The sequence below is a fragment of the Salvia hispanica genome, chromosome 1 (assembly GCF_029641045.1).
Source record: "Salvia hispanica isolate PSC_SH4W2 chromosome 1, Shi_PSC_v1, whole genome shotgun sequence".
Classification (NCBI taxonomy): domain Eukaryota; kingdom Viridiplantae; phylum Streptophyta; class Magnoliopsida; order Lamiales; family Lamiaceae; genus Salvia; species Salvia hispanica.
This window is the reverse complement of record NC_142692.1, coordinates 38,049,910-38,073,310: the sequence shown is the minus strand read 5'-3', so window position 1 is coordinate 38,073,310 and position 23,401 is coordinate 38,049,910. Positions and strand designations below refer to the sequence as shown.

The window sequence follows — 23,401 nt, the reverse complement described above, 5'->3', positions numbered from 1 at the left end:
ATAGATTCAAGGCATATTAACAATAATCTTACGAATACTATTTTTAGTTAATTCATATTCTTAACAGAATATATATTTATATTATTTTCTTTATATTCTTTATTTTAATCTATTTATTTGTAAATATATTTTCATTATTTGAAAATCTTTTGTTTAGCACGAGTGGTAACACTAGTTATAACAAACTCACACTTAATATATATTGTCCTTTTATCTGGATTCTTTCAACCTTGATTCTATAGAAATATGTTTTTCAACCTTTTTTTTTTCCGTCTAGCCCTATTGATTCTATGATAGTGGTAGTGTCCAACGATAGTGATTTGTGGTTTTAGTTTCAATTTCAATTTCACTAGAATACTTTTTTCCCTCTTGCTTTCCAATTTCATTTGAGGACTTTCACTCTATTGTAGATGTCACTCCATGCCCGTCGTGACCCAATTGCACATACGATGCAATTACTAAATCTTGATATGAGGATGAGTTTCATGGTTTTTGTTCGATTGGTTGTGATTACGGTCACACGTTTCATATATGGTGGAATGGGAAACGACAACCGGTGGGCATGAGTGGGTTGTTTGGATTGGACGTGGATTGTGACACGACGACAGATTAAGAATATTCTTTTAATTAATTGATCGATTAATTAATAACTAGCCTACAAACTAATTTTTATTTGATTTTATCAATATATAAATTTTGATAAAATAAAGATAAATATATTTTAAAAGAAAATGTATTTTTATTATTTAATTCATCATATAATCTATGACCCACCATTAGAAGTGAACAAAATATTCCAAATCTAATACAAATTAAATTGAAATTTAAATATAAGTTCATATTTTTAGGATTTTTTATTCATATTGGGTTGAATTTGTTTAAATTTGGTTGTTTAGATCGAATATTTTAAGATCTGAAATATATTTTTATATATATAATAAATCTACTATTATTAGTAGTATTATAAACTTAATTAATACTCTTGTCCCTTAAAAATAAGAACATTTACATTTTGGAGCGTCCCATAAAATATCTCTTTCTATTTTTGATAACTTTTTTTTTCTATAATAAGGTGTTATTCTCCACTAACAATACTAAAATTTCTTTTTCTTTCAATCTCTTTTCTACTTTACCAATTGTGCATTAATTCTCGTGTCATTCCAAATATCCATATTTTTGTGGGACGGGAGAGTTATAAAACATTTGTGTAGAAACATTCCAATGGTATTTGGTAGTATTAGATTTTCGGGTTTTGATATTAGATTTTCAATTTTTTGGTTTTTTGCTATTGAAAATTTTGAAATTGTATATTTTATGCAATTTAAGATTTTTCACATCAGATTTCATAGTTCAGATTTCAGACAGTTCGGCCTGAATCTGATTAAAATTTTGGATATTCAGACAGTTTGGACTATTGTGCATTCCGAATATTCACGTACCCACCATTAAGTCTGTTTTTTTTTAATAGTAGGGAATATATATGATCTATAAAACTAATGTTTGACAACCATTCAGACAAATTATTTGCACACAATAAAATTGTCAATACCTTCGGTAGGACACTTTCATTCTATTCAACAAATTAAAAATTTAAGTCATGATCAAAATAAATGAGAAATTATTATTGATTTTATTTTTTGTTTTAAAAATGTTCTTATTAAAGAGAGACGAAGTTATATGCTAAACCCAACCCAGTTTTTCGATTTGTTGGGGTGGGCTATCCAATCAGCCCAAGCCCATTTTATCAAATATTGTTTGCATCATATTTTGGGAATATATTTATAACTTTTGTTGACATAATATTTGAATACTAAAATAAAGTTGGTAATTTTCCTATTTCGCCCTGTGGCAATGCGCAATTGCGTAGGGTTCGAAGTCCTTTTCCTCACTACCCACAGCTGCTCTTCCTTCGCCGGAAAGCATCCGACGGGGTATCTCCGCCGCCCTGCCGCAACCACTCCTATCAAGTTCTCTCTATAATTCAACATTCAATCGATTAGTTTTTCTCTACTTCCTGAAAATATCCCCATATCAATTCATTGAATACATTTATATACTCTCTTCTAAATAAGCACTCATATATAACAGTCATTCTATTTTTATTTGGTTCACATTCCAAATAACTTCTTGATCTAGCGAAAATAGGCCAATTACTGTTTTCCTTTCAATTCTCTACTCATTGAAAGGCCCGATTAAGCATTGTAGCTCTTGTTCGAGATTATCAGCGAATTTGTGATAGGGTTTAGGGGCGAAGTTTTAGGAAATTGCGGAGTGCAGTGATGGGGGAAGATGATCGAACATTTGGGGCTGATTTCTCAAGTGAAGGAGTTTCAAGGCTTCGTGGTGTTGTCGAGGAGAAGCTCAAGGAGTTCATGGGTGACTACACCGATGACACTTTGGTGGTAGGAATTGAGTTTCATCGAGAATTTAATTGACAGCTGTTATCAGAACTGTGTGTTTGGGGATTATATATTCAACTATGTAGGCTTGTTTCATTACTGTATCAGGATTGCTTGTGGTTGTTTATATAAAGTGAATCATGGGCCATTATTTTGATCATGTAAACAATGGCTATTTGAATGAGCTGCATATCGGTAAGCCGAAATGTGGTGCATCATGCATGGAAAGATATAGAATTACCTAATCTCGTGGTCAATCTGGTGCTGAGCTGGAATTGTGTTATAGTTTTAGTTATGTGTTTAGTCATTTATGGTGGTTATGCTTTCTTTCACCTTTGGCTTGATTATCATTGCCATCTAGCTGCCCTTATTTTGTTTGAATAAAGCCGCATGCCTAGTATCCATTTAGGACTACTTTCCCATATACTATATGCATTTATTGCGTGCAAGCCTAAACATTGCTTGGGGATAATATGTGGTTGTGAATGTCATTTAGCTGGTGTCTCCCCTGTCAGTTTGTCACCTGGCAACCCTCATGTTTTATGGTACAATGTTGTTTAATACATTGACCATAGACTTGTCTCCTTTTTTCAAACTTTGACTTCCTTTTCAACTGAATATATTCATTTTTCCAGTGTATGTATGTGTGTTTTCTATGTTTTGAACTGTACCTTGGATATGACAACTTGTATATTATTATGAATTTGTACTGTTGTGAGTCTTTTTATTCGATTTGATTCTGTTTGTGTCGAAGTAGACCTCTCTCCCCGTTTTTTTATTGTGTCCTACATATTGCTGATCTTCTGTAATTTATAATCCAGGAATATGTGATAGTCTTGCTAAAAAATGGTAGGAGTAAGGATGAAGCGAAGAATGAACTAGATGTCTTTTTAGGAGATGACAGCGACTCTTTCATATCATGGTGAGGTTACTACAATCTGCAGCTTAATATGAGATGCATCTGTTCTCATGTTTGATCATGCTTTCTGACTGTTGTGAACTTTTTGAACAGGCTATGGGATCATCTGGGGTCTAATTTAGGTTTATACACCCAAGCACAAGAACTTCAACCAGTAGGAGCCCTCAAAGAAGACCCTGCTGCAGGGGATCAGAGGAAAACTGGATCTGATCAGATTGAATCTGAAGCTGATAAAGGAAACTCTGTTGGAACATATGGGCACCATAAAAATCGGGAAAATAAAGGGTCTGTAAGGGGTGGTCATGATGGAGTCCCACTTCCTCGGAAGTCTGTGGCCAACAATGTAAATATCAGAGATGAAAATCAGATTAATGATTCTCAATCCAAGTCACATCGTTTTCCTCAGTCAGGAATTCATAAAAAAAGAAGGCGAGATAATGATGATGGGAAACAGCAAAGAAAGGTGATATTTTCATGCCTTTTGAACAATATTAGCTAGATTCTGTACAATGCTATGTTCTATATGAGATATTTCAAAGGGGCTTAGATCATTGATTTTTTTATTGTCTTCCTCTTCATTGCGCTTGAGGTCAGTTTCCAAGTTTGTTTTGTGCCCCTTAGACATATTATAGTACTATTTCTCAAATTTTCATTTACGGAGCTCTGCTATATTTCGAACCTATCTTATCTAGTACTCCCTCCGTTCCATAGTAGTGGAGGCGTTTCTTTTTGGCATGCGGTTTAAAAAAAATTGTGTTAAGTGAGTTAAGTAAATGAAGAATAAAGTAGGAAATGGAAAATGTAGAGAGATGAAGAGAGAATAAAGTAAGAGAGAGTAAAGTAAGTGAGAAGAAATGTGTTAACTTTTACTAAAAAGGGAAATGATTCCACTATTATGGAACGTACCAAAATGGCAAAATGACTCCATTACTATGGAACAAAGGGATTATTTATGTCTTTTACCACCTGGATATTCACCAGTAGAGCAAAACCCCTTGAAGGAAAATAAAGTACAGTACTTAGGTATAACCTTCGCCATAGATGTCTCTGTTACTCTGTGTTATATTGTTTGGGACTGTTTGTACAACCCAGGAGACATTGTATCTCTTTTACAATGATACACTACAATCATATGAAGAGTGAAATACAATCAGCATTATGTATTTTCAGATACTACTAATCTACTATACAAATAATAATAGGGATGGATCAAATCCAATCAAGGAGTGTTTTTGTATATTTTATGAAGTAAAGGATCATTACAGCTGTTTGCAAGCATTTGAGAATGTATATTTAAATACTAATATTCAAATATAATTAATTCAAGGAACCCTTTCGTTGAGGCCGTCACTGTGATGGTTGTTGTGGTGGCTATATGTTTTGGTTTATGATTTTGTAGTTCAGTATTGTGTTAAACGTAAAGCTTAAGATATCAATTTCAGCAGTTTTAGGCTTTTAGCGTCTCATTTGATATTTTTAAAATATTTATAATTAATTCTGCCATTCATCAACCATAACCTGCCATTGATAATATTTGTAGTGAACATGCTTCTCTGGAGTCCTTTACTTTGTCATTTGTTTACTGACCTGCTTGGTTGAATAACTTGAATTTGACTATAATCGTAGACATAATAGGTAAGAATTTCATTGACTCTGACAGAAGTACTCTTCACATCTTTAGAAAATCTATTTTATAGCCAACAACTCTCTTGAAATCATAATCATGTAGCATTCTCTTTTAGAAAAAGATCGAAAATATATTTGGAGAACATTTTGCTCTTGCTATAATGTGGAAACTGGTCTTCTTAATGCTCCTTGATCTTTATCTTGGAAACATGTCACGCCCATGTGCTTTTTTGCTACTCTTATTTGTTGCTTCATATTGGCAGAGAGAAGTGTCCCAGTCAACTGTTAGTGCCCCAAAAAGGCTACTGCAATTTGCTGTACGTGATGCTGTTTCTACTTCTAGGCCATCAAAGGCCACAGCAGAGCCTTCACTCAAACGTCTGCGCTCCGTGGTTTCAACACCAGAGTCATATGCAGAAGCACACCCTCAGAGGATTCGCCGTGCTTCAATGTCTGTGGCTATTAAAGCTATGGCAGAAGCGGTGAAGGATGTAACAAAAGTTAGGCCTTCCCGTAATGTGTTTGATAGGCTTGGTAATGCTATGAATGGCCCAAAAACTAGCAGTCATCGAGAACATGGATGTATTTCTGAAGATGCTGTTGATGAAGACCTTAATGTTGAGATGAAGAGTCTTCACTCTTCTTATTACCCTAGAGATGATATTGGCATGCTGCAAGAAGGGAACATGTCATCTTTTCATGAAGAAGTCATGGTTACTGGTCGGGGATATGACAGAGAAAATTGTGATCAAAGGGGCCGGGAAGGCACAGATATTTATCCATCAAACTCATCTGGTGAAAACTGGGTTGAGAGGTCCTTGAAGTTTCAATATGGTGCTGCTGATCATGTTGATGGAACACCCAACAGACCACCCAGAGATATTATTCAACCTGCGACAGTGCATAGTGCAATCCTCATGAATTCTTCCTCTGTAACAATGAAAATGAGGAAACCTTCGTTACAGGAAGAAATAGAGGCATCTGAGATGGATAGTCGTGAAGGAATGCGAGGTGCTGATACCGTGTCAACAAAATCTGAAGCGTGGTTGATGAAAGAGAACAGCAATCATATTGTGCCTTTTAATGGAAATGTGAGAAATTTAACTAAGTCCATGCATTTTGTTTCTAATTTTCATCTTTTCTCCATGTTATATTAGTAGCTACTTTCTTTTATGTGTCACAATAACGTTGTTGTCATTAACCTGTTTCTTCTGACCTGATTTCTAATAGGCAAAGCCTGATGCTACTCTGCTCGAGTCTGAAAGGAGTCAGGCAGAAAGTGGTGAGCCTTATATAATCCCTTTTGTTATAATATTTTTCTCTCAAATACTTTTATTTTATCCTATAGTTTAGTGGTTTTCTTGGCCATTGAAGGATATACTATCTCTCATCAGATGATTCATTACCATCTTGCAAAGAAATGTATCTCTGGTATGCTGATTCTTATCGCTTAATGGATGCAGGTTTATGCAATACTGTTCCACTACCAACTGATGATGCTGATTCTCGTACCATCTTTGTTAGCAATGTAACCACTTATTAGTCCTCAGGTTTTCTTTTTTGGTGGATTCTGAGATTGCATTTTTTCTAATTTCCTCCATTTTGTGACGATAGGTACATTTTGCTGCCACGAAGGATAGCCTTTTGCGACATTTCAACAAGTTTGGAGAAGTCCTGAAAGTTATTATCTTAACTGATCCAGCTACTGGGCAACCCAAAGGGTAAGGTGTTTCAGATGCTTGGTTTCCTTTATGGCTTTATCTATTTTATTGTATTTTCTAAAGAATTCTCTTTAATTCAGATCAACATATATAGAATTTATGAGAAAAGAAGCAGCTGAGCTTGCTTTGTCTTTGGATGGCACGTCTTTTTTGTCACGCATTTTGAAGGTATGTAATTAAAGGAATAATGTTGGTTATAGATGCATGAGTTGCATAATGGTTTGCTGAAGCTGGTATCCACTTCTTGCATTGATTTTTGATTGTGTGGTATTCCACTAAATGCTTAGATAATTTGTTTCTTGTAACTAGTTAAAGTGTTGAAATGATAAACTCAAGCAGATGACCTATTTTACTTGGAGCTTAAACTTACAAAAATCCCTACTAGGTTACTTGGAGTTGGAGAAATTTATTTATCAAAGATTCATGCCACTTAAGTTGTTTGCTTGGGACCAAAAATAGTGTGATGCAGTGGCGGATGCAGGGTTTTGGAATTGGGGATGCAAAAAGTAGTTATAGTGACTTAAAATAAAAATACTCTCTTCCGTCCACGAAAAATAGACTAAGTTGTAAATGTCCCGGTTTTATTGCACAATTGGTAAAGTAAGATAGAAAGAGGGAAAATGTGGTGGAAGTAGTGTTAGTGGATTGTTGGGTTCCACATTATCATCTTAGCCGGCATGGGATTTTAGGAGTTGTTGGTTAATGTGGTTAATTGGAGGGAGAAATAGTATGTTACTAAATATGTATGCTAATGTCAGCAACATTATAGTACATATGAAGAAGCATGGTTACTGGGTTCTGAGTGAAGTTGAAATATTTTAAGTTTTGCTATTATAAATAATTGTGCTGAGTTCTTTAACTAAAATTCCTTTCTGATATTTATTTTGTTGGATTGTCAACTGAAACTAAAATTCCAATTTAACATTATTGTGTTGTTTCTCTGTGCATAACCCAAGTGAATCTAAATTAATTATGTCTTTTGAACATGTTTATTGCATTAAATACTCATTGTTGTGGAAAAGGTGTTTATTAAGCACCCATTAATACTTCAGCTTATGTTTAGATTATGATCTGGTGTGTGGAGCATCTTTAACACCAGCTTATGTTTAGATTGTAAAGAAAAGCTCTGCTCAACCGGACACTGCATCTGTTATGACATGGCCTCGTGTTGCCCGGGCATCTCCTTTTGTTGTTCCAAGATATGGCAGAGCTCCTTTTGCTAGAGGTATGCCCAGTTTATACAGGGGTGGTGGCCGTGTACCTATGAAGCCTGGTGCACGGAGTTTCCAGTGGAAGCGAGGGGCTGACTCAACTTTGACCACCGAGACTTCAGGTCAGGCCTCCAACAACATAATTTCATCACCAAGTACGCGTAATCTCACATATGTGAGAGCAGAAGCCAAGACAAATGGGAGTTCAGGGAAATTTTGAATATCGGCATTGTTTTTGCTTGGCTGACATGATTCAGGAAGTGAATGAGTTGAGGAATAATATCCTCATTTTGCTTTACCTTAGTATAGTGGAGATGGGGCAATTCAGGGTGTTACAGGGGAACAGGAGTCTATTGTGAATATTATGGACTGAGTGCGGCCTAGACATTATGCTCTGAGAATGTTTTTTGTTTTGCATTGATCATGATCGTTTGAATAGAAAATGGAAAATAAAAAATGGAAAAAATCAAAGTTTGCCGAATGTCTCTTTTCACTCTTGTGCGAGTACTTCACAATATTTAATCTTATATTGTTAATAATACTAGATTCTTATCTTTCTTTATGTCAATATTTTCAGCCCAAAAGCTGAGAGAAGTGACTAGTTTCAGGTTTTTTAGTTGAAATCAATTGGCTTCTGAATACAGCATAAACAAGAAAGGGTTAATTTGAATAAGCAAAATCAACCGTTAGCAAATGCTTGTTATAGTTTCCTAATTTACGTTGAAGAGATGAATAATGTTTAGTAAACAGATTAAATAAATATACAGATATACGAGACATAAGACCAGAGAAAAGGAGTAGCTAATTTGCTCAAACAACCATATCCTTCCCATTACAAGTAGCCCTATGAATAGAATGCTATGGCAAGTGAAATTCTATTCGGTGTAACTCATGTTTTGCTAATTTTGGTTTCGAAGGATACAGGTGATAATCATCACTCTCCTTCCACATTTGTTAAGAAGAATACAGAGATGAAGCTAAGCTAAATATCTATGGAAGGAGTGGAAGTTGAAACATACTCTATACATACCAAGTGGAATTAATTCAAACACAAATTCAGTGAAACAAATCAAACAGCTTTAGAATTGAAAAATATGGTAAAGAGCAAAAGAATCCATACAAGAAATTTCATCTAGATAGCACAGCGTATATGAAACTAACGGATGCACCAGCAATGCAGAGATAAGTAACGCCACGAAGACGCACGAAAAAGGTATTCAAACCCTTGGCAACCTGAAGAGTGAGGGTCAGAATCTGCAGCCTGCCTTGCTCCTCCATCTTCTTGAAGAAGTACATTGGCTTCAACGACCGCCTCAGCATGAATGCTACCGAAAATGGCAGCCCAAACGCCAGCAAGCTCTGAATCGACACCTCCAGAAGAGGAGGACGCATACTGTACGACATCCAGGCTCCCAAACCCAGATGCACCAATCCTAATCCGGCTAAAACTTTGCTCAAGCTGTAAACACTCCTCATCATCGTCTCCAGAACTTGCCGCGTCTCATTAGCCAGTGCTGATAGATCTCGATCCACAGTCGGCCCCGTGATTTCCTGGTGCTTCAATTCATTCGATTTCTTTTCAATTGGATTTTCATCCGATTTCTTTTCTCCATTGGATAGGAATCTGATACTGCTGCAAGTGATTGGATTAGGGTTTTGAAAAGGATGATTGAGTGATTGAAGAAGGCTTGATCGTCGGTTTAGAAAAACTAGGGCGTAATTTGATGAAATACGATTTTGAAGATGACCATGTTTAGCAGTTTGGGAAGGAGGGAGAGAAGATGGTTTTGATGAAAGAGAACGGCGAAGAAGATTACATGTAAACCTGCGAGAAGCCGCCATGGCTTGTGCTTGTGCTTGATGAGAAGTAGGTTTGGTGAATAAAACACCCAGCCCTCTTCCTATGCTTGATAAATACTACTCCCTCCGTCACCATTAAAAGTCACATTTGACCGGGTACGGATTGTAAGGAAGTGTTTGAGTGTGTAAAATAAATAGAGTTAGGTAGTGGAATATGGGATCTCTTTGACTTTTTGTGTGTAACAAATATAGCAAGTAAGAATTGTGACTCTTGATTGGGGACGGACGAAATGGAAAACTGTGACTCTTAATCGGGGACGGAGGGAGTAATATACTACTTATTCATTTGCCCTCTCGAGGGATCGTTTGTTTTTACATTTTTACCTAGTTACGAATGCACAAAGTACTAAATCAACGTATCTAAAATAACAATACATAAATTGACTAAGTATTTGTTCAAACAAAATCAAGTTCAATTATACTCTAACCTTGAATCTTAAAAGACAATGAAAGAAGCATATACTCGATGAAACCAAATATCTACTCAACAAAATTCCATTTCATGTACTATAGTACCTATACAATAACTGCAAACATACATGAATCTAGGCGCCTTGTCTCATTCGTTTTATTCTCTCCAAGCCACCTACATGACCGTCCTTCTCTTTGTTTTCGCAATCACTTGCTTTGTCTCTCTTCCGCACCAACCCTCCAAATACTGCATCTCTGTGCTATCTCCTCATCTTCTGGAAGCTCAATATCCTCTCTATTTGCCGTCGTCTCTCCATTTTGCTGCAAACCAGCACTCACGAATCCTAATCGTCTACCACTCGTGTCATTTGTGGTGGGCAGTAATTGCTTCTCAAGTGCAGCCATTTCATCATCACCCACGCCTGCCTTTTTGAGGACATCCTTAGCTTTGTCGAGTGTCTGCATCTGGTCCTTTTGCATCAAATACTCTGGTAGGATAAAGTGCGTCTGCAAATACAAGACAACAGTTTAGGAGGGACGCTTCTATATAAGAAAAAAAGAGCAGCATGCAACCCATAACATTGATATTTACCTGGCTATAGCTAGCAGAAACACTTCTACTGATTCGGAGCATCTCCAGGAATGTATCCTCATTTCCGTAATGCACTTCAAATTGTTCCCTCTTGTTCCAGAAGTCAAGATCAGATCTTGGATGAGCAAACTGTGATGCATGCTTGTATAATGCACGAGCACAATCAATTTCACCAAGGTTCTTCTCAAGTTCAGCATATCTCAAACACATGACCTTTACATCCTTGTCAGGCAGTCGTGACTCAATAGCTTGCTCATAAATTTCCCTTGTTTTTGGTAAACCGAATATATCAGCTGCCCTGGCAATATATAATTCACACATGCCCAATTTCTCATTAGGTGGGACGGCTTTTGTAGCCTGATCGTACACTCGCATTGCTCTTTTAGCCAGACCATAGTCTTCCTCCAACGTAGCATATTGAAGATACAAGGGTCTCACTGATTCTGCAGGAGCCTAATCAAGGGAGAAATGATTTAATCAATCAGCATCTCTGAAGGTATAAAAATTCAACTATGCAAGAGAATACAAGCTTGCACAACGAATAGTGATTATAGTACCAAAACCCAAGGTTTGCCATAATACAGAAATCTATATCAGGACTTCAGGAAAACAACAGTATGACAAGGTTTTCCAAAATAAGATCATTCTTTTGTTTTCCTTTTACTTGTTGGCCCAAAAAGTGGGGACAATCTTAAATTTGTGAAAGAGCTCATAAGCTTCCACCATTGTAATCTGGAAGCATATAAGAAATGGTCACCGAAGACTGAAGAAACTTAAAAGCCAAACAAGATATAAGCACACCATGTAAGTATTGACTTAAGAATGAAATGCAGCAGTTATTCTAAATGATTTTGGTTCCCCAAAAACAAAAGTCAGAAGAAAAATCATTTAAAACCCACGTACAAAATGGAACCGACTCAAAAACAGTTTTGCAAGTTATAGGACTAGTAATCAAAAAAATTGCAAAAGAGCAGAGGGAATCATCTACAGGTCTACAATCTATAGTGCATGAGGAATCAACATACCTCTTCAACTGCCTTCTCAAATATCTCTCGAGGTCGTTCCAGCTTTGATTTTCCACATCTCTTAACAAATTTGGAAAGATATGTGACCCATATATCTTTCACGTGTGGGTACTTAAATATTTTTACGCCTCTCTCATAAACTTTAAATGAGTCTTCAAAGCACTTGTGTTCCTGGACAATGAAACAAGAGAAATATTCTCAGTCTAGGCAAATCGAGAAAGGAGTAAGAGCACTGCTGCTACCAGAGATTAGTACTTACTTCTAGAAGCATTGCATAGTTTATGATAATCTGGGGGGTAGCTATTCTTAGCTCCAGTATTTTCTCATAAACTGCACAAGTCGATTCCAAGGTACCCAAGCTTTCTTCCAAATCCACATAAAATGTCCAAAGCTTAAGGGATTTATGAACCTTCATTTGCACCGGTTCGTTTCCATCGGCTGCCACTATAGAATAGAAACGTAAGATCAATAAGCATTCAAATCGAACCATATCAATTATGAAAAAAGTGTAAAAATGCATCTTAGTTTGCCTAAAAAAACATGTAGTGATGCAAAGAAAAGCAATTAAAATAATTTTTTTTGAACTCTTAATAGTCATAATCCACAAAACCACTTTTCCAATGCATATATGCTTCTATTAACAGAGGCCATGACAAGTTAATTGTGATTGAGAGGCAAAATAGGAAGATATTTGAATAAATGATGAATATGTAACATTCAAGAAAGCAATGAAGAAAGGAAAAAAAAAGTAGCAGACTTTAAGTTGAATGCATTGACATACAAAACCTCTGGTTAGCGCCAGCTGGGAACTACGGCAATCAACTGACATACTTGCAGCACTTCTTTTAATAAAGTATATAGTTTGCTAGCGAAGTAACTAGAGAAATTTATCCACCAAATAATACAATGATCTTTAAAATTTGAGGGAAGGAAGTAATGTATTTCAAGGTTTTTCTTGCTGGGTATCAAAAGATATCAAGACTATCCAAAAACACATGCTCATAATTTTGTAAAGAGTAATATAGAGAAACAAATGGTCACTAAAAAATTTACATGTAGCCTGTAGGGGGAGGGGAGACGTTAAATTATTGTGTTATTCCTTGCTAAATGAATTACTTCACATCTAGATGTGACAGATCAGCCTGGGAATGAAGATAGCAAAAGATGCACATTAGTATTACAAATGTCCCACTTTCATCCCGGCATGTATAACGAATAAAATAGCTGCATCATTATCATGAACCATGATTTTTGGCTACAGAAATGTTACTTCCATGTCACTTCAGCACTAGACTGACCAAATCAGCACAGCAGAGTAATAAAACATACTAGTAGTATAACTTAGTTGCATGAGAACAAGAAATGATATAGTACCTCTCCTCTTGACCTCAACAGACGGCTCTGCGGTAGCACGGCGCATCAGTTCCAGAGCACCATTTAAATTTCTGTGTCTGAGCCCCATCTCAGCCCATTCACACCAAATGCTTGCTAGATGATCGACAGCCTTGTAATTAACCTGCACAGCCTTATCAAAAATCACTCGGGCATTTGAAACATCTCCATGACTCTCATACAACATTGCAAAGGCAACCCACAGAGTATGGGGTTTCCCCACAGCCTTCATGGGATCCACGGTCCTCACAGCTTCTGTGCAAGTCAAAATTTGTTTTGTAGGATTCCCTTCAAAAAGCTTAACTCTCCGATGCCACTGCTCCACGTTGTGAGGGTTCTGCCTCAAAAGCACACTATTAGCTAATTCTGGCCTCCTTTCCATCAGATGCCCATACCTCGCCAACCGCATATCCACATCCTTGTCATCCATCAACCAAAAACAGCCAATCCTCTTCTCTTCTCTTCATCCTCATTCCCATCTTCATCACTGTCATCCATATTTATCAATTTGATTGACAAAACACCGTCCTCAAACTGCGAATATGAATCAAATATAACACTGAAATCTCTGACTGTAACTACTGTCGTCATCCCTTCCTCAAAGACATCTGCGTCTCCTGATATAATGATCTGCCAAAGATGTCCAAAGTCTCCCCACCTCATCCGTGAACTTCCTAATCCCTCCTCTAATTATGGAATCCACATTCAATCCCGATATCTCACTGGCGTGCTGAGTCAACAAATCACACAATTCCAACCACAGTCGATGCTTTGTGTTCCCCTTTATGGAGTAAAACTGGTCGTCATTCAGAACCCCAGCTCCGAATTAATCAAGAAGTCAATAAAATCCTCAATATGAGTCGGTTCATACTTCAAGTAGTGAAGTCTCTATCGGCACGCCCTTGTGCGAGATAAGAGTCCCAAAGTCGGTGGTGCTGAGTAACCGGCAAATGCACGGTCGAATGTGCGCCGCGTGCAAGTGATCAGCTTCTGGTGCGTCAAAGACTGCAAAAACATGGTCCAAATTCGCGGCATCTTGTGCATGGTCGAAAGTGTTGTTGAGCGTCTGATACAGCGAGTGAGTAATCGGTAGATTCCTCACAATCTCAAGGCGCTCGCGGAGATAGGCGTGCAGGGAAAGGCTTTGAGAGCCCGCTCGTAGATAATGGATTAGATACCGCCACCACAATTTGAGGTTGTTGGGGTTTCGGAGTACAGAGTTCCCCAGAAACCGACATGCTTCACTGAAATTGTGAATGTAGGGATCACGATCACCTCTGCCTCTGAATTGGGGGATTTTGTTTGCAATTCCTCTCAAACGGAGAGGGAAAACAAAACGATACTGGAGTACCAATTACTGGTTATTTATATAAGTTTTCTACATTCATTCGCTCAGCGGATCATATCTGCACCACTTTCCCTGCTCCGATCCTAATCCACACTCACAGTTTAATAAACTAATCATACCATCACTTACATGGTATAATATTATTTTATTAAATTCTTAGAAGTAAATTAAGAATGAAGTAGAGAAAGTGGTGCAGGAGAGTCATTCAACTCTAAAAGATCAAATTATCTCAATGAAAGACTTATCTTTTTGACAAGTTGAAAATATTAAAAATTTTATAAAAAAATTTACAAATTTGAAGATTCAATTTTATAGAAGAGAGATTTTTTAATATTTATGTCATTTAATTTGATGTAAGATAGATTATTTATGCCATTAAATACACATCAATAATCAAAATTTACAACATTAAGGCAATTTGCAAGATTATGTCTCGAAATTAAATAGGTGGTATATTTAATTCATGAGATTGAATCCCACAACTGTAGATAAATAATAATGTGATAATCGGTTATAGTCAGTCCCTTCGCCTAAAATAATCTCCTAGATTATATATCTGAGCAGTACTTATATTTTAGAGTAAAGGCCAAAATTAATCCTGAACATATGCTCATATTATCATTTTGATCATAAACTTTATCTTTTGAATGTTTTGGTCTTGTACATTTCAGATCGGATCACAATTAGTCCTCCGTTAACAATTTCGTTAATATTTAACGGTCAAACGAACAATTAGTGAAATTTTTCCTAAATTAGAATATTAATCTATAATTAATTAAAATAAAATAAATTAGAAAATAAAAAAATCGTCTCTCTCCCATCCTATCTCTCTTCTTCTCTCTTGCGCAATCAGTTTCCATGGGCGCCACCTCCTCTTCACCGTTTCAATTCATCAATTGACTAATCCAATCCTCGATTAAGCTAAGGCAATCTCAGAATACTTCAACTAGAATTTTTCATATGCTCCTTTTCCTCTTCTCCCTTTTTCTCTCCACATACACCATTCACATTGACTGCCACGCTGACTCCACCGACGCCTTCCACACTCCCTGGCTCTCCGACTGCTTCTACTCCAGCGGCTCCACCTCCTCCGTGGAGATGTTTTATTATGGGCAGTCATATAACACAATTTATCCGTCTCAATAAAGATGTTTTATTTACTAGTTAATGGGATTTACAATACAATATTGCCAAGATGAGAGTTCCCTCGAAGGAGAGGAGTGGGAGTTGTTGTCGAAGCTTGCATAGACAGTGAAGGTGCGGAGGTGGCAGCGGTCGGGGGAGGGGGTGGGGATGGAGTAGCAGTTCTTCTTGCAATTGAGGGGTTTGCTGTTAAGGTTATGATTAGGAGTTGGTAATTGGTCAAAATTGTACCGTTAAATATTAATGGAATTGTTATCGGAGGATCAATTATGATCAGATTTAAAATCTACAGGACAAAAAATTCAAAAGATAAAGTTTAGGGCCAAAATAATAAAATGAACATATATTCAAGACCAATTTTGGATTTTACTCTATATTTTATCTAAATTATATCTTGATAGTACTATTTTATCCAGGAAGCTACCACGTGAATGGCAACTAACTACCAATCACAACAAAAGGCCCACAATGGTGCCCACCGATGGGACACAACCATGAGCCATGACGGTGGGTCACGATGGCGCCCACCGTGGGACAAGACAGACGACAGTGGACTAAGATGGTGTCCAATAGACACCTAACAAATCACATTTTGCCAACTCTTATCACCACAATATTTGAAACTCAAACACACTTAATTTACAATGTCTGGATAAATCTTGGACGTAAGTTATTTAATAAAACCTCATGGCCCCATTTAAAAATGTCTTACAATCCTTCATGTACATCATGGTACATTTTAACCTGTAACATCCACAATCATGTGCCACAAAAAATATTGCAAATTCAGCACAATCTCAATTAGTTCTTATTTTAAACCTGCCATATTGCATGGCATTAGTCATCTCAGTGACCTTAGAATAGGAAAATTACCTATAATCCACACAATTACTACTACCCCACACATCGATGTAGATTCCACATAGTATTTCAGTCTTTGATACATTCAAAATTCGGTATATGCCAAGACTGCAACGAATCTTGGAAGTTGGAACCTGGAACCGCATGCTGCATTCGAGGGGAAGACTATTTTTTATCTGAAATTGCAAACAAGGATAAGTAGTTTGTCATTAGCATCACAAAAGGGAAGAACTTCCAACCGAATGTTGGTTACTTCTAATTTACAATGTTGATTACTCAGGCCCCTCATCCCTCCCCCGTTATCATTTCACTATGAATTTATGATAAGTAGAATTCTTAACCGAAAAGAAGGCAGATCAAACATCCACACCAAATAAGAGTTTCGATCTACCAACCTTAGCAAAAGCACTCTTGATCCATCAACTTTGTAGTTTTTAGCTGGACACATGCCAGAATGATACAAAAAGCCTGAGATGTACAATGTCAAATACTATGATTAATTAAAACTGAAGCTGCAGTTTATATATAAGTCATTTTACTTGATGATTTCAAGCCGTAGCACAGGAAAATATTACAAGTTGTGTGTGCAATGACTGAGCAATCATTGGTATTGGAGACCTGACAAGGACGGACCAATGATTTTAAAAATGGAAGGGCAAAATTACAAGTTTCTGTTTAACATAAAACTGGACAGGTTAAGTTATATTTTTTAATATTAAAACCGAAGAAAATACAGAACATGGCCTAAAACCATCAAGAAACACAAATAACACACAAGTCCAAGTACAAACAACATATAGGGGTCGAGGAAATAAAGATACCAACCTGAGAGCAGTCTCTAGATCTCTTAATGCGTTGGTCATCTTATCCACATATTACTAAGAAAATCGGAGAGCCTAAAAGTATATGCAGCACCATTGTTAATGAGTAGATAAATAGAGAATAAGATTAAGAAATTTGGTATGAAAGGAAGGCATAGTATTGGAAAAAAGTTAGGAATTTAAAAGAATCATTAGAACATGATCTATAATGTTTGAGTTCCAGAATGCAAGAATCGAGTAATGATTTTTGTCTCAATTTTGATAGTTAAAAATACACTCCTGTTCATAAACTCAAAATTAAACTATTTTTAGTGCAGAGTTTGATAAAAATTGGTATTTGATCATATTATTTTTTTATTGGTTTGTAATTGTAAGTATTCAATAATTTGACACATTACAAGGATATATCTAAGGATAATATAATACTGCTGTATGATTACATATCATCTTTGTAATAATCGTGTTCCCATTTTCCCACAAAAAAAACAATAAGTATAATTAAAAATAGGTATAGATCATCTCCTCGAAAAATATTGATGTTAATATTTATAGCCATGCAGATAACAAAATTTTATACTCATTCGTTTTACATACATAATATTATGGAAGGAAGAAATATCTAATCCCACACTTTTGGGAATGAATATTCTTTCATAAGGTCGCAATTCCGAATGTCCAATTAAACCATGCATGAGATCAGAAATGACGTAGGAAAAGTCATCCCATTCCTACGCCATCTATCTTTCCATAAGATGATAAGCACACATCAGGAAATAGGCAAAAAGGAGCAAATAAATCAGGGTATGAAAAGGTTTACCTAATATCTTTGGCAATTACAGTATTTCCATCTTCTGCTCCAAGATGGCGGAGGACAACTTCCTCAAGACGACCATCACGATATGCATGCTGTAAAGCAGAATACGTCTGACTTATTAGATATGAACAAATCCGTTCATTGTGTGAACTCAAAAGTGCCAGTGAAGGGTAAATTGCATTTTAATGTCAAATTCATCCTGCCGAATCTCACACTCATGATTTTTTTCAAAAGCAGTGCCTCCTCACACCCAGTCGAATTTTCTAAATTACTGAGAGGAAAAACATTCTCATCTAATATCATGTAAACAATGAAGCCCTCTTTTCCAATACTCGGTTAAAACAAACTCATTTTCTTTCCTATTCAACTTGAATAGCGGTTACATAAAGCTTTGCAACTACTGGAGCAGATTAAAGGCTCTTTGTTGTGTTCAATGGCTGCACAAAGAGGCCTAGCATGTAAAATAAAGAAAACAACTGTGAGGATGATACAGAGAACTGCAGGCTGGGCCTACAAATGGTTAATTCAAGATATGGGTTGAGCATACCGAGAAACTGAAGATGGGGAACTGGGGATAGAGGAAAGAGGGACATCTACCAGTTAAATGACATCGACAAGATTAAAAGACTGCAAATAAGGTTGCACCTTATATCAACGATGAAAGTGAGAGAAACAGATAAACTATAGTTTATCCCCCAATCTGAAACAAGTATGCAATGATTCTGAAGATGAAAAAACAATTCGGCTACAATGAGATAATAAGATGTTGCCATTTCTGTAAGCAATAAGCAAAAAAGAAAATTGACTTGACATCTACAGTAGGAAAGCTAAAATTAATTCTTGGTACGTTTAAAAGAAAATCAAAGAACTTCATTTTTTCCTCTTAAAAATTTTTGGCACCATCAAACAAATTTTCTGTAGCAAACTTGTCTTAACCTCTAAAATAACTATAGTAGTAGTGTAGACTGTAGTACTAACAAAATTCAATCCCTCTCTCTCTCTCTCTCGTGAAACTTTAAGTTCGAAAGTTAAGCTAGAAGGCTAATGACACACCATTTATGAGTAGAAGTCAAGGCAGGTGAACAAATCCAATTATGTGGCAGGCAGTCCTTGAATAAAATAGTACACAATTCTAATTTGTAAGAAACTAATGCAGCAAAGTTTCAGTGTACCTTTTCTATTAATGGAATAGAAGAAAATGCACTTACCCTATAAAAACAACTCGTGCCAAATGGGCAGGTCCCATTCCCGAAGTCAAAGTGCCTGCAATCAATAGATCTGAAAGATGCTTTCCTATCAGTGTGAGGAATAGGAGGAATAGAAGCAGTAAAGCGATGAGGGAGCTCAACTGTACCTCAGCTTGGACTTGTAACTGTCAACAATTTCTTGCTTATCATCTTTAGAGGAATACCAAATTACACTTGGAATCACAAAATATGAAAGCTTCCTACATATAGGGCATGATCTTAATGCAGGATTAGCATCCATGCCAGATGATCGTGAAGTACTGCGCCAATTCCTGATGCATGATACACAAAATGGATGATCGCACTCTGACAATATCCCAAATTTACGTTCAGCTGCCGTAGGTTTTGAGAGGATCTTCTCAAGACAAACACTGCATTCTATTTCTTGACTATGTGTCAATGCTTCTAAGTGTTTTTGTCTCTTTTCACATGTTTTCATGTGTTCTTCTCTCTCTTGAGGCCTAAAAGGATGCAAGCAATGCTTCCTGCAGGTAGGACAAAGATCCCCATGAACTCGATGGCAACTCACACCATGTGGACATTCCCCAGCAGCAGCAAAAGAGCATATTGGTTGGTCAGCAGGATCTAAATCCCTAAAGTCTGCCAAATCATCATCACCTTGTAGAGTATCAGAATTCCCAGAATTCTCTCCCCATGCTGGTGTAAAAGGAGGATGAACTGGTAAGTTAGAAGCTGAATGTTCAAAACTAACACCAGTGGTAGCACCGGAGACTAATGTCGCAGCTGTGGTGGAAGAAAGATCTGCAGATGATGATGAAGCTGGCGACTGTAACTGAGAAACTTTGACGTGATCATATCTACAACGAGTGCCATAAGCGCAAGCTCCTTTCTGGTAGAACGTACATATCTGCAGTAATATGCATATGCCAAAAAGAATGAGGTTATATTAAAACATTAAAAGTGGCTACTAGTTCTAGCAGGTTAGCAGAAACTCACATTATTAGGTGGGGCCTTCCAATCATGTGAATACTCACAGTGTTCCCCTTTTAGACATGCACCATGAGCAAAGAATTTGCAGAGAACCCTGAAGCAATAATAAACATCAGAAATCACAGTAATGGATCTATCTTGTTTTTCAATAAAAAAGATGGCTGAAGTCTATGATCTCCACAACAAAACTAGAACCCTTTATAAACACACAGAGCCCTGAAGGAACAAGAAATCATTAAAAATCAGTTTAAAGAAATGTCCTCTCAAGTGATGCAACAACTCCAAGACCAGTGATTGCAACTGGGTTGAAGGCTTCCAAATTGTCATTTTCCATCCTCTTAAAACCGTCTTGTATATGTTATTTTTAACAAGGGAGAACAGTGCAATGCAGACAGTCAGCGACTTCAGCAAGGTGTTCTTCTAGTTGATTCAAATAGAACTATAGTGTTGGAGATCAATACCCCCAAGAGTTAGTATATCGCTAGTTTAGCACTCAAACAGTCAGGCTCACAGAGATTACTTTTGTGGGTCTATCTTCAACAAAGACTTGGGCCGTACAATATGCACTAAAATGGAAAGAATCAATGTGGGAAGTTCAAAACATGTTATACAACTACAGTCATAGACTAATCAAACCTTCAAGAAACTGCCCATGACTATGATTGCCAAAACTCACAAGCAAATCAACGTGTTCTTTAAAACATATTTTAGGATAAATAAGCTCGTGATAGATGTACATTGGAATTACATACGAAGAGAGATATCTTCGGTTGACGACGTAAAATGATTGCTATTCTGCTGATTAAATAAACGTTTTCCTTATCTTCAAATTTCGATACCTCCTTTTCTAAAAAAAATCGCTACCTTCGAGCTAACCAAATTGGTATAAACGGATTCCAAGTTCGAGAAATCAACATAAAATATCCAAATATTTTCTCTGCAATCGGCGTATAAATAATTCATAAAAATTATCAAATAAAAACTTATCGAATAAAAAATCATTAGAAAATCGGAAAAGCTAACAAACAATTCCAGATTATGTATTATGGTTTCAATATCTGCTCACCGTTTAGACATGTTGTAGCTGCAAATCCGTGAGAAATCCGTGAAATTTTTCGATGATAACGATGAGAGCTTTTACTCGGTGCAGAAAAATACGGGCATGCCGGAGTGAATTTAGGGATTTTGGCGGTTGGGATGTTGGTGAACTGGTTTCCATTATGATCCTCCAGCTTCATGTTTATCGCACGAAGGTCCCAAATCTAAGACGTATTTTCTTTCTCGGACATAAATATTTGAATTAAATTACTGTTTGATTTTGTGCGACAAATAAAAATTATGCCATCAAAGTTCCAAGTACATTTACAACTAATATATTGATTCTTAAAACATTGCTAACTAGTTAAAATTATCACCCACGTGTAATACACGATCCATTTTTTTTATTTAAACTTATTTATACTGTAAAATAATTTTATAAATTCATAAAAATATTATTGTATAAAATTTTAAATCATAAATATATAAAATAAAAAATAATTATTAAAAATTATAAAATCAAACAAATGAAAAAAATAACACATATACAAAATGAGAAACAATATTATTATTTCAAGTTCTAAAATCACAAATTTATACAATAGCAATTTATTGTACCAATAAAAGCTCATATAACCAAATAAGTTTATAAACTAAAAATTGCACACAAGTCACATATCATTTAAATAACTTTTAGATGTATATTACAAAAGATCAATCACAAACACAGTGTCAATAAAAATAATGCATAAATATACTATATTAGAAGATAGCCAAATCGATCAAAATCATCAACAAAAATATACAGCAAAATAGCATGGAATATACAACCGATATCAATATGCATGCATTTAGCCGAGGAAAAAAAAACTACCGGTTGCATACCCTAATGTATACCCCGCATCGCCGACTTTCTGTGTAGCTGCTACCACCCTTTCCACGTCCAGGAAAAACAAATGAATAAGAGCTGCCACCAACCTAATATTAATATAGAGCACTGCACGAAAAAAATTATAGGTTCCACCGTTAAAACCTGCATGGAAAACAACATAAACAACAAATGCGGAAGATGCACCAGCACCAAATATTAATTAATCAGTTAATTGATAATTGTCTATGCTGGTTACACGTTAGGTTCCGGTCATCATATTACGATAGATACAATTCTCGGTTAGAATCAAGAGCCACTCAATTTAATCAACCGAACTATACTATGTCTTCATATTTCGATTTAAGTAAATGGTGTTTTACATAATCCATTACAAATTTCACCATAAGTTTCACAAAAAAAATTGTATTCAATAGATGTTCGTCACCGCAAAGAGTAGCAAGATGAGAGACCTCTTGTTCATAATCATAATTGATACTTCTTCTCGTCCCACAAGAATATACAATTTTTAATTTTGGAATTTCTTTTCTTTCGAATGAGGTGAGACTCATTCCCCACTAACAATACTTTGATTATATTTTCTCTCTACACCTCTCTTATTTTATCAATTTTTGCATTAAAATCCATGCCAAATCCAAATTACATATTCTTTTGGGATAGAGGGAATATTCATTACGGCAACTACAGTACATGTTTTCATGTTTTGCAAGATTAGCATTTGTATATAGAAAAGAAATTCAACCGTAGTCATTGAGATGATATCTTTTAAATCGGTTGCAGTTGAGTTATTCAAAAGTTTTGCACACACAAGATTTTTTTTTAGGAGGAGTCCTAGTTCACTTTTACTAATAAATGGTAATAGAGTCTTGCTTTCCACTAATTCATTTCACTCACATTTCATTTAAAATTAATATATATAAGTGAGACTCATATTTTATTAACTTTTATCCATATATTTTTGTTAACATTTTTTAAAATGTGTGCCGCCTATAAATGAGACTCCTCATAGCGGACGTAGAGAGTATAAAGGTATGGATTTATTTATTTTCTCTAAAAGAATGTTGAATAGTACTAGTACTAATATTAATTTGGTATGGATTCATTCTTGGGTCGGCAACTCAATAGTCAAAGGG

The 23,401-nt window shown here is 36.1% G+C and overlaps 3 protein-coding genes and 1 pseudogene across 4 annotated transcripts; 1 reads left to right on the top strand and 3 right to left on the bottom strand.

Annotated features, from left to right (window-relative positions):
• The first annotated feature begins 1,828 nt into the window (after nucleotides 1–1,828).
• Nucleotides 1,829–8,357, top strand: LOC125220145 (uncharacterized). The gene is made up of 9 exons (XM_048122285.2): nucleotides 1,829–2,402; nucleotides 3,221–3,321; nucleotides 3,412–3,781; nucleotides 5,208–6,035; nucleotides 6,175–6,226; nucleotides 6,408–6,472; nucleotides 6,559–6,665; nucleotides 6,746–6,833; nucleotides 7,776–8,357. The coding sequence occupies exons 1-9, from the start codon at nucleotides 2,280–2,282 to the stop codon at nucleotides 8,094–8,096; spliced, it is 2,055 nt and encodes a 684-aa protein (XP_047978242.1). The 5' UTR covers nucleotides 1,829–2,279; the 3' UTR covers nucleotides 8,097–8,357.
• A 298-nt stretch (nucleotides 8,358–8,655) lies between these two features.
• Nucleotides 8,656–9,775, bottom strand: LOC125220146 (uncharacterized). The gene has a single exon (XM_048122286.2). It carries the CDS (start codon nucleotides 9,716–9,718, stop codon nucleotides 9,005–9,007), a length of 714 nt encoding a protein of 237 aa, XP_047978243.1. The 5' UTR covers nucleotides 9,719–9,775; the 3' UTR covers nucleotides 8,656–9,004.
• Nucleotides 9,776–10,093: 318 nt separating this feature from the next.
• LOC125220761 (uncharacterized) lies at nucleotides 10,094–14,510 on the bottom strand (annotated as a pseudogene). Its single transcript, XR_016132845.1, has 5 exons — nucleotides 13,139–14,510; nucleotides 12,024–12,208; nucleotides 11,765–11,935; nucleotides 10,740–11,192; nucleotides 10,094–10,654 (listed from the first exon to the last, which is right to left on the bottom strand). The product of XR_016132845.1 is annotated as an uncharacterized LOC125220761 (transcript).
• A 2,393-nt stretch (nucleotides 14,511–16,903) lies between these two features.
• LOC125185460 (putative RING-type E3 ubiquitin transferase C3H69) lies at nucleotides 16,904–21,569 on the bottom strand. Its single transcript, XM_048081991.2, has 7 exons — nucleotides 21,408–21,569; nucleotides 20,348–20,435; nucleotides 19,498–20,258; nucleotides 19,352–19,421; nucleotides 18,147–18,235; nucleotides 17,334–17,404; nucleotides 16,904–16,976 (listed from the first exon to the last, which is right to left on the bottom strand). Exons 1-6 carry the CDS (start codon nucleotides 21,416–21,418, stop codon nucleotides 17,368–17,370), a joined length of 1,056 nt encoding a protein of 351 aa, XP_047937948.1. The 5' UTR covers nucleotides 21,419–21,569; the 3' UTR covers nucleotides 16,904–16,976; nucleotides 17,334–17,367.
• Between the last annotated feature and the right edge of the window lie 1,832 nt (nucleotides 21,570–23,401).

Excerpts from the sequence above, each read along its gene's own strand:
- LOC125220145 (XM_048122285.2), top strand. The coding sequence starts at position 2,280 with ATGGGGGAAGATGATCGAACATTTGGGGCTGATTTCTCAAGTGAAGGA. Across the intron at positions 6,036-6,174 it reads TTGTGCCTTTTAATGGAAAT|GCAAAGCCTGATGCTACTCT; the intron begins GTGAGAAATTTA and ends GATTTCTAATAG. Across the intron at positions 6,666-6,745 it reads GCTACTGGGCAACCCAAAGG|ATCAACATATATAGAATTTA; the intron begins GTAAGGTGTTTC and ends TCTTTAATTCAG.
- LOC125220146 (XM_048122286.2), bottom strand. The coding sequence starts at position 9,718 with ATGGCGGCTTCTCGCAGGTTTACATGTAATCTTCTTCGCCGTTCTCTT.
- LOC125185460 (XM_048081991.2), bottom strand. Across the intron at positions 20,259-20,347 it reads GGAAGGCCCCACCTAATAAT|ATATGTACGTTCTACCAGAA; the intron begins GTGAGTTTCTGC and ends ATATTACTGCAG. Across the intron at positions 18,236-19,351 it reads GCACGAGTTGTTTTTATAGG|CATGCATATCGTGATGGTCG; the intron begins GTAAGTGCATTT and ends TCTGCTTTACAG.